Below are 11,554 nucleotides of genomic sequence, written 5' to 3' on the forward strand. Positions count from 1 at the left end.
AGAAATGATGATGGCCTACACTAGGAATGCAGCAACAAGGATGAAGGTTAACAGATCACGGGGCATGCTGGTGTGTCACTGCTCACAGGGAAAAGGATTTTTCCCCAAAGAGCAAAGAGCAGAGATATAATAATTCTATTTATTGAAGGCCTACCATGTGCCAGGAGGGCTACTAGCCTCTTTCCATACATTATTTCATTTAATTCTCACAACACACTCCAAGGGTGATATTATCATGAGAATTTTATGGATCTGGAAACTGAGCTCGCAGAGTTTAAATATCATATGCCAGAGCCAGAATTATAACCCCCTTGTATTGATTTCCCAAGTACATACTAGCTTTACTATGTTAATGATATAATTAAATAATAAATCAATAGTTAATTGCTTATGTAATGTCCTATTACATAACACGCCATATCTAAATTTCCTAAATTTTGTTTATGCCTAATTTCTGAGCTATGTTCTTGCAGCTCTTTCCATGCCTTTGTTCTTATCTTATTATAGCCTGTTTAGGTCTTTCTTCCCTTAACAACAAAGACGAAATCTTAATCCTCTTTTGAACTTCTCAACTAGCACAGTGCTTTGCACATACTAGGTGGTGAATAACTACATGTCTGTGTTCTTAATATCATCCCACCAGTGATTTAAAACTTCCCAAAAAGAAAAATTACTTGGATTCATTTGTTATACTAGTTAAGCTAAAAATATTTCCTGATTAAAGCAGAAAATGTGTCTTATTTATATTTGTATCCTTTCCCAGAACTAATCTCAGGCCACAATGTAATGGGTTTCCAATAAATCAGTTTTCTATGAATAATGGTCGCTATGTAATTAAGAATAATTCTTAGAGACGCTTCCCCTAACACTACCGTTTAGGACGTTCAAATCAACCTTACTAAGAGCATAATTACATAGAAACCAGATAATTTGGGGCTTGGAAGGACTTCTCATAAATGTTATATGCATTTGTATAACATCAAAGACATATTTTATTTTAAAAATCCTACTTCTTTGGTAATAGGGGAATGTTTTTTAATCCCCAAAATATAGTTGGCATTTTATAAGGCAAACAAAGTGATCTTCAGTAGGGTCTGAAAGAAAGAGCCAAAACTACCAAGATGAAATGCAGAGGAATATTCCCATCTTATTAATGAGTCGAACTTGGGTGGGCAGTAGAAAAACAATTCACAATGTGTCAGATGATTTTCCACTGCTAACTTTACTTCAGCTGTATAGACTTGGTCAAAGGGTATAACGATTTAATTTTTTCCACCAATAACAGTATCCAATTTGCTGTAACACTAGGAGAAAGACCTCAGATCTTTTGCTAATACTGAAACATGTCGATCTTTATTCCTAGTGTGTCCCCAGTTACCCACTTGAGGACATATTTCTGGTTTTTCAGCCACCTAAGTTCATGCATCCAGCTACATCTTACAAAACACAGCTGATGTGTTTCTAAAAATCAAGTACTTAGGACATATAATAACAACAAGGAATCTTGAGTGATATATTTAAAGAAATAACTAATTTTGTTTGTCACTAAAAATACAGAAATGCTAGCCTTCTTACAGAATAAACAAAGAAGAGATATCCATTGATAACACAGGAAAAACGGAGCTATCAAGTTTTACTTAGATGACATTAAAGATTAGTGCTTCCTATGTCCTATGATCCTTCTATCAATCCAGGTCAACTTTTTAAATGACTAAAGTACTTAAATACATAAGAAGAACATTTTAAAAAACAATGAAATATGAGCAAAAGACGAAAATGCTCTTCACAGAAGGAAAATTCTTACAGGCAATAAAGGTTTGAAAGATGTTAGACCATATTCAAAATCAGAAAATTCTAATTATTTCACAATCCAATGCCATTTCAAGTATAAATATATGTGTATATATATGTATATATATATGCACATACACATACATATATATGTATGTATATGTATGTATATGTATATGGTTGAAGGTTTTGTGGATCCTGAATCTCATATTCATTGTAAATGAGAGTTTGAATTTGTAAAACCACCACAGAAAACAGTTTGGCATTATCTCATCAAGTTGAACTCCCACTTACATGAAGATCCAGAAAAATCCATTCCTGGATATATATGCAAAAGAAACTTTTGCACATTTACAGCAGGAAATTTGGGCCAGAATATTCACAGCAACACAATCTTGGAAATAAGCAAAATGCCTACTGCCAACAGAGAAGATGAATAAACTGGTTCCTATGAAGTGGAAATATCACACAGCAGTCCAATGAATGATCTATAGCAATATGCAACAGCAAGAAAGAATCTTAGCAATACATGATTAAGTGGGGGGCGGGGGGGAAACCAACACACCAAAAGCTAATATAGAACACGTTCAAAACCACTAAATTTTTGTAGTTGAAATTTAAATAAAAGTTGAGTTAAAGTAATATTCAAAGGAAAACTATGAAATAATTTAAAAAGGACTCAGAATGGTGGAAACTGTGGTTGGGGCAGACAGGAGGAGAGGATGAGGGAGACTCCCTAGCAGGATGAAAGTTGTCACCGTTGTGCAGTACAATGACTGAACCTCTGTGTTTATGACAGTACAATGAATGACAGAGTGGATGGGTGGGCAGATCAAAAGAAGGTCACATACGGACAGATAATGAGAGTAATTGTTAAACAAGTATTCTTAATTCAGAAACCAGTTCTGTATACAAGAAGCTTTTAAAAAGAAGCACAATTAAAAGGCCTAGAAAATAATAAAATGAACGTTGATGTATTTTTCACCTAAAAGAAAACAAACAGCCCAGTGAAATATTATTTACGTCTCCATAAAGTTACTAATAGCCTATATCTAGATTTTACAGTGCCTTTTTGGGGAAACACCAAATACCCTTGCCCTAAAGAAAATGCAAATATACGATAGTGGTGGTACATCTTTTTTGCTATACCAAGTAAATAACAAAGTAAATTTGTGTTCTGGGTTCTGTAGTCTCTTATCATCTCAAGGGCGTCTTTCTTTTGGTTATCCCTTCCCTCCACTGTGATATTACATTATCCCCTACTAGATTATACCAGTAGTACACAGATGTATTCTGATATTTCTAATCTTAAAAGAAGGCAACCTTCCCTCTTTCTCTTCCCCTTCACATTTTGAATTTCCAGAAAAAAAAAAAAAATCCACACACACTGCCTCGAGTTCTTCCCTTTCTTTTTACTCTGTCATCTTTTGTAACCTGGTTTTCATGCTCCGGAGTCACTTAACTTCCTTTCATCAGTATCTAGTTTTCCCTATCTACAGCATTGTTTCCATGGACTTAAAAAAATAATTTAATTTCTCCCATTTTTAAAGAAGCTCTTTTGATCCAACTTCTCCCTCCACTTAACCACCCCATTTCTCTGCTCCCCTGTTCAAATATCCAGAGGCTCCTCCCATCCCCCCCAATCAGATTTTTACATCCACCACACCACTGAAGCTGCTCTGTCAAAATCAGTGAAGAGCTAGATATTGCTAAAAGCAGTGAACAATTTTATGTTCTGTTCTTTCTCAATCTATCAGGAGCATTAAGAAGTGAATGATCAAAAAAAAAAAGAAGAAGAAGAAGAAGAAGAAGTAAATGATCAATCACACCTCCTCTTTTTACTCACCATCCAGTGTGCATACTCTGACATTTTCCTCCTATGTCAAAGGCCCCCCTCCTCAGTCTTCTTGGGACAGAGTTTCTTGTGAACTCCCCACCTCTTAACACTGGAGACTTCAGAATTCTATACCTGTGCCTCTTCCATATCATCCTTAATCTCTCTCTCTCTCTCTCTCTTTTTAAGATTTATTTGACAGACAGAGATCACAAGTAGGCAGAGGCAGGCAGAGAGAGAGAGGAAGGGAAGCAGGCTCCCAGCTGAGCAGAGAGCCCGATGCGGGGCTTGATCCCAGGGCCCTGGGATCATGACCTGAGTCGATAGCAGAGGCTTTAACCCACTGAGCCACCCAGGCACCCCTCATCCTTAATCTCTTGATGGTCCATATAGTCTTATGGCTTTAAGTACCATATATATTGACATACCAATCATCCTGCTTTCCAGATTCATCTTCACTTAATGTCCAATAGGCATCTTGACTTAACATATCCACATACAAATTGTTCATTCACACCCCTCATCTGCTTCTGCCACAGTGTTGGCAACTCTATTTTTTAGGTGTTCAAGTCAAAAACTTTGGTGTCAGACACCTCCTTTTTTCTTACACTATACATTCTAGCTGTCATTAGTGGACCAACGCTTTGAAACCTAGCCAGAACCAGATCATTTCTTCCCACTTTACAAGCTTCATGCCTCTGGCTTGCTCAATACATCCATCATCTCTCACCTAGTTAATAATGAAAACATCTATGCATTTGCCCTTGACCCTAAGCAGCTTTTGTCACTACAGCAACCAACGTGAGTCTTTGAAAATTGGGCAGTTTAGGACTTGCCCCTGTTGGAATCCCTCTAATCACTTGTGATCTGACTCAAAGTAACACCAAAGTATTTATCAGCTTGCAAAGCTTTACACAACCTCATTTTTGTATCATACCACCCCCTTCTTACTCCTCAGTCCTGTTAAACATGACTACGGCAACTTTAACTTGCATGCTTGGTGGTTTCACACATAGTGTTTCTTCTAACCCAAATGGGGCTTCTTCTTTTACCCACTTAAGATCATTGTTCAAAATATCACCTTCTCATTGAAGTTTTTCCTACTACTTTCATTAAAACTACAGCCCTTCCCCTGCTTTTTAATATTCCATAGCAGTTATCGACTTCGGACACTATATTTTACTTATTTCTGTTGCTCATTTTCTGTCTCTTTCACTAAATTGTGAAGGCAGGGAACTGCATTTCTTTTGTTTGCGAATGCATTTCTCGGTGCCATCCTAGAACAGTGCCTGACACATATCATATGATTAATAAGGAGTTGATGAAAAGTGAATGAAATGAAACATGTCCATGTGTTTAGCCTTATCTTACTTAATCTTAAAAGAATTTGAGAGGCTTCTCATCCTTCCTCCCTGAGACATTCCATTCTCTTTACTTCTAGAATTTCACAGGCTCTGAGTGCCCACCTATATCACAGTCATCCTCCTCTGACAATTCTAGGTTTTCTGCCCTTCCTCAATTGTTAGTGTTCTTTGAGGCTTGGTTCTGGTCTCCTTGCCCTTTCTATACTCTTGTTTCGGGATCTATTCTCACAGTGTTGTATGCTGGTGACACTCTTGTGTATCTGCAGTTAAAACTCTTGTGTGATATCCAAATATGTACAACCACAGGACTCCACATATTTATTCTAACATTCATCACATATCTGCACCTGATTTCTTGATTTCACCCCCACCTCTCTTCTTCCTCCTTCCCTCCTCCCTAATTTAAAAAGCACCATCCTCTACCCACTTTCTCAAAATAAAAATCCAGGAGTCATTTTTTTACTTCTCCCTCTCCTTTACCACCCATATGAAATCCATCTCCAATTATCTGTTGAATTATACCTCCAAAATGTACCTCAATTTTTCCACTTAAATCTATCTTTACTATCTACTGCTGTATACCAAGCCACCATTAACTTAACGAAAAGAACCTCCCCCCAAACCCCAGAAAAAACTTCTTTGTTGGTCTCCTTGTTCCAATACTGCCCAACCTCTGTATCTAAGTTTTTCTTTTTATTATGCAGCAGCCAAAGGGATCACATTACAGTCTGAGTCATATCAGGTCATTCCCTCCACCGAAAAAACTCCAGTGGCTTCCAGGTTCACTAAAAAAGGATGAAAACTCTTTTTTACAAAGAGCCTTGCCTGCTCTGGCCTCTGCTTACCACAAGGAGCTAGACCTGTGAGATTCTTTTTCTTGTTTTGTTACTACCTTCCCGGAATTCCTTTCACCAAACTCCCTTCACTGTCTGAATCACACTAACTTATCATCTACCTTAGAATCCTTACACTCCTTCTCTTTCTTTCTTTCTTTCTTTCCTGCCTGAGAACAGATTTTGCTTACCTTTTCCATATCCACCACCTTTAGGGCTCAACTTACAAATTACTCTTCACCATCTGAAAATGTATCTGAAAAAGATCCCTTACCCAGTTAATTCTCTATCTTAGCATGCTTTTAGACTGTTCCACAGCATTATCTTTAATATTTTGTTATTTGTTTCTTTGTTATTTTTATCTCTCTACACCGTTTAGCTCTAAAGTTCACAAGAGCCTGTGCCTGATTCAGAATAATACCTTTATGACCTCACATTGTTCCTGATACATAGTGATCTCAATATCTATTGGTTCAACAAATGGATGTTAAATGACAGTGACAAATCAAAAGAGAATTAAGCTTTATTTTTCTGCTGCCCTGGGGATTTGAGGTGTTCTTTTTGTCTACATATTTTTAAAAGTCTATTCTCTGTAGACATTCAATTAGTAAGGCTAGCACATGGTTAGTGCCTTTTGGCTAGGATACAGATCATTTGAAAACATTGCAAGAATATTTTTATTTGTGTGGGGGAAATTATTCCAAATTTACCTAAGTATATATACTTCTCCATATTTGCTTTTCCATTTTAAAATGTTATTAAAGCTTTAGAATAAAAGTTCTCATTTCGCTCCTTTGGGGAAAATGCAGTTTTGCTTATTTTAATAACCTACTTAGGAGCAAGAAGGTATGTTAATGAAAATTTCACTCTTGGTAAGCAGAAGGATGTAAGAAAGCTTTAGAAGTGGATGTAGCAATAGACCAGCTGCCTGGTCTGTTGGTGGTCCATTAGTAGTTTTAGGGTTCTTGAGCAATTCATTGGAACTCTTCCCAGCCTCCCCTCTAACATAGGGAGGATGCCCACCCTGCTTACCTCTTTGTGTTGTTATGAGAATCTCATTAAATATTGTATGCAAAAAGGTTTCCAAACTGTAGAGGACCTCACTAACGTGAAGTCCAGCTAGGCTAGCGAGCAACCTTGCAAAACTGACCTGATGGTCTGTTCCCATTTCAGGGAGGTTGTGGAAGATGATCCAAGGCAATTATCGTTAGTCGAAGTATTTATTACTCCAGATCATGTGCCTCAAAAGACTGAAATGTACAATGGTCGTGTAATCCTTCAATATATGTAAGTGGTTAGGGGCTGGCTTCCTAAGCTATCCCCTGGAGGTTAATACCTTAGCTATGCATTTTTAAGATGGCGCAGAGCAGTGCTGAAAGCAGCTAAGAGCTTAGGGGAATGACTTTCTAGCTCCTTTATGGAAGGGTACACTTGCATGCCACTTCTAAGCGGTGCAAGCTACTCCAAGATGACAGCAGACTGATTTGTCAGAGGCCAGAAGAACTACACCCCTTCAAAAGTCCCAATCTGGTTTCTCTCACCATGCCTCCTTCCTTCTCTTCTCACCTTTTCCCCTTTTCTTCTCCAATGGGAGAATGTGGGAGACAAGGGAGAGGAGACCCTGGAGGGATGAAAAGAAGAGAACGATTTCAGTTCCTTTTACTTCCCTGTTGCAAGCTGTGCCGCTGAGTTAAAAATATGTAATTTAGTTTCCAAATCTATTCCAACCCCTGCCGGCCTACTGAACAATCACAAACCATCCAATTTCAATTCAAATCTTTGCTTTTAGCTTTATTTTAAATGGAACACAGCTAAGTTGTATAAACAGATATAAAGTAAATGCTCTACAAAGAGCAGAAGTAGGATTAAAGGGACCAGGAAGTAAATCTGTATTTATAGCAAACTGACCAAAGTCTGAATTGTTTTCATTTTATTTTTAAAATGCCAAACTTTCCACAAAGTACTGAAATGTCAAAGAAGGGACCAAACTTGCAGTATCCAAGAGTCTGTGCTAAGAATGAGTATTTTCTTATTATTTTCGGTGATGCTCATTTACAACATCCTGTAAACAGATTACATGGTTTGGGCAGGTGAGAATTACGATTCCCCTGTCACATTTGGTATGCTATGCCTTTACAGAGAATGACCCATTTCCAAAAAAAATTAATCACATTTACCCAAATATTTATGAGCACAGCCAAAAAAATTGTGCAATATAGTAAAATTTTTAATCATTAAGTAACTGCTAACACTTGAAGTAAGGTGAATTCAACCTCTTCCCATAAAGCTATGAAAGTATCTCCAGGTGGGTAATGCAGATCACTTGGCAGTGACAAGTGAGATGACTAATAATGCCCTTGAGACAGTTCAGCAATACTGTAGCTAGCCAGAATCTAGCAATGGCTTACATAGATTGATTTCATTCATTTTATTGTCTACACAATATTACAGGACAAGGTGGTTGGTGTAAGGGACACATCTACGATAGGTTCCTTCTTTTTGAGTTATACTTGTATTATAACCAATTGGGCAGATATTATTTCAACTTCCGCCATTTAATAATAAAACCATATTATTTCAGTTATAATTTTTCACTTTATGTTCAGGCACATCAATTCTCTAATAAATACTTAAACTCATGTGATTTGGTATTTCTGTTATTTTTTTTCCTTACTTAAAATGTCATGTTTTAAAACCTTTATGGGCCGATAAAACTTCTTTTATTGATATAATATAGTCTTCAGTGATATCATATCATCTGAAATATTCCCCACAAAATTCTTTTTTGGATATAAAGTGATAATTTCCCAGTCACTTGTGAAAGATTGTGCATTGATAAATGATTCACTTCTGCAAGGAAGGCTCTTTTCAGATTTGCATGACGGCAAAAGCAGGGCTGAATATCCTACTCCTGGAGAGGCAATGTGAGAAGAACTAGGAGAATCTTTCATCCTTCTCATCCAGATCCATCACTGTCAACATGCAAAAACTCAATTAATATCCTCAACGACCCCCTATAACCTTCTCAATAAAATCCAGAAAAAAAGTTTGGGATCAGAAGATCTGATTCCAGCCAACCATTAATATGCTCTGTGTCCCTGTATAAATCACTTTCCATTTCTAATCTTCAGTGTCCTCGTTTGTTAAATGAGAAGAACCAGACTCATCAGACTCCAAAAAATCATCCAGCTCCGCTCTCTCCAATTCTATTTTACTTCTGATAATTCTTTCAAACCTGAGACCATGTCTAATTCTGTCCTCTATCACAGGAATGTCCTGCTCCCTTTCACTTTCTCCACACACTCAAGTCAGGAAGCTTAATGTGCCCTGTGCTGCTAATATCATGTGATGCTTGCCACATAGCCTCTGATATCCTCTCAGTCTTCATGGGTTTGTCTCTTAAATATACAACCTGACCTGGGTTCACATCCTACCCATGCCACTTACCAGCTGTGAACTTGAACTGGTTACTTAACTTCCCAAGCCTCAATTTCTTCATCTGTAAAATGGGGATAGTAAGAACTTACTCTCAGTAATGCCTATAAAATGCCTGGTATATATGAAAATTCAAATAAATAAATACAATATTAGTGGTTATTACTTTTATTACTGCTACTACTACTAAGAGGTTCCTTTAAGATAGAGCTTGTTTCTTCTTCAGCTCACTTCCCAGTGCATAACTAGCTCCGTGCAATTGGAAAGAACAGGGACTTGGTGGTCAGAAGACCTGAGCTGACACTTGGAGTAAAGTCATATGTTCTCTCTGAACTGGGGACTGAGGGACTGAACGGGTGTTTGGGGGTCAGAATTATATCTTGAGATTCTGCGAACACAGTGCCTAGCACAATGCTTGCCACATAGATTCTCATTATATAAGCGAACAGAATATGAACATGCAAGAGAGCAACAGTACAGTTAATAGATGTGCCTCTATTATAGTCATTATAAATACTTAAGGAAGAAATAAAGCTGAAACACCTCTGACTCCAAAGTCTTAGGAGGGAAGTAAATGCCATCTCCCCAAATAAAGTAAAAATTCATCCCACTGTGGAGGAGAACAGCAAAGGACTGGGTTCTCTAGCAGAGCGGGTAGCTTCGTGCCCCAGATTCATGTCCTAGGTAGAACACGGTGGTGAGGTTTTGGCAGAGGGACAGATACCACGTGGGAGGACAAGGGACTTGGGATCAGTTGCCTCAAGTGCAACCTGCTCTGAGCAAAGTGGCCAGGTGCAGGGGAAGTCCATTCTCAGGGTGCAGCGCAGCTGGGCAGCCGAGCCCCAAGTTCCCATTTTTGACTCTTTCCCTCCAACCTCCCCCACCCAGCAGTTAGGTCCCGGAAGGTAATTAGTGTGGGGGAGAGGCAAAGCTTCTGAGGCGGCAGGGAGATGGGAAAGTACTGGTGGGGGCGGTCTTCTTGTCAGAGGTCTCATCAAGGGGAAGGGGGGTGGGGAGGGAGGGAGAGACAGAGAGAGACTGAGAGAGAGATTTTTCATTTTTCCACTCGAGGCATACCTAATGATACACAGACAGGCAGACCGAGAGAGGGACAGACAGGACACACGTGAGCGTTTGAAATCGTTCATACCCCCAAATCCAGGACGCAGCCTGTTGTCATAACCATCGAGTAAGCTGTCCAGGATGCGGGTAAAATTTTCCGGGCATAATTTCTCCTCCTTTTGGTTCTGTCCTGGGGATTCGTTCAAACTGCAAACGCAAGGGGTGGGGGAAAAAGGAAGAAAAAAAAAAAAAAAAAAAAAACGGCAGAAGGGGTTGTTTTAAGAATCGATCACAGAACAGGTGGAAACAGGTTTATCTTCTAGGGAAAGAGTCTCTTGCCCCAAGCTGAAAGAGGCAGATCTGAAGGATGGGGGACAGAGAAATGGTCAAGAAAGGCGCACCCAGTACACACGCACCCCCAAACCCACACTCTTCTTGCACCCGGTGCCCCTTCTGCTTTCCGCGTCCACTTGGGCACAGAAAAGCCCAGCTGTGGCCCCTGACCTTACAGTCGAGACCGGAGGGTCTGCTTTGCCCTGGGAGGGGCGGCGGCCAGCGGGGGCCCGGAGCTGGCCACCTCTCCACCCCTGCGCCTCAGGACCCCAGGGAACTCACCAAGCCGCCAGGCACAGGAAGTGCAGGAGGGCGAAACTGACCCGGGAGGACGTAGCGATCGCGGGTACCTTCTTGGCAGAAACCATCTTTGCAACATGCCATACTTTAAGCCTGTTCACGTTTCCAGGCTCTCAAGATGCCCTGAGCAGGGTGCGAGGCGAGGGCAGAGGCTCTCCGCGGCGTGCGCACACTCGCGCTCACACTCGCCCGCGCTCACACTCGCCCGCGCTCAGCCAGCCCGAGCCGCGGTGGGCGCGTGTGTGCACGCGGGCCAGGGGGAGGCGGAACCTGCCTGCCATCGCCCCCTCCTTTTCTCGCTGAGCTCCCAATGTGTATGGAGAGCTATGTATACCGCTCAACACCCTTTCGTGCCCGCACCGGGAAGCTTCCGAGGTTAACATTGGCGCGCTTGCACCGAAAGGCTGAGCAAGTTCTTTCCAACCTTTAACTCCGGTTTTCCGCCCCTCCTCACGACTGCCATCCCCAACCCCAAATGGGTCCCTGCCCGCAGCATTGCTTTGCCTCCACTTTTTCCCTCCTGACTCCCCACCCCCCTTCCTGCTGGGATTTGGAATTCACCAATGAAGCTTCTCTCTCTCCTTAGGCTGGTTGTTCCAGGC

General features: G+C 40.3%; 1 protein-coding gene across 2 annotated transcripts in view; it reads right to left on the reverse strand.

The window, feature by feature from the left end:
- Window positions 1-11,198, reverse strand: part of GABRA4 (gamma-aminobutyric acid type A receptor subunit alpha4) — a 66,598-nt gene extending 55,400 nt beyond the window's left edge. Inside the window, exons 1-2 of one of the 2 annotated variants that reach the window (XM_080796394.1) lie at window positions 10,935-11,198; window positions 10,408-10,526 (exon numbers count right to left, since the gene is read on the reverse strand). In XM_080796394.1, the coding sequence (XP_080652520.1) occupies window positions 10,408-10,526; window positions 10,935-11,020 (205 nt within the window). In that variant the 5' untranslated portion in view covers window positions 11,021-11,198. The remainder of the gene's footprint in view (window positions 1-10,407; window positions 10,527-10,934) is intronic. The other variant, XM_080796395.1, reaches the window with a different exon arrangement.
- Window positions 11,199-11,554: the final 356 nt, after the last annotated feature.

Source organism: Martes martes, assembly GCF_963455335.1.
Source record: "Martes martes genome assembly, chromosome: 2".
Taxonomy (NCBI): Eukaryota; Metazoa; Chordata; class Mammalia; order Carnivora; family Mustelidae; genus Martes; species Martes martes.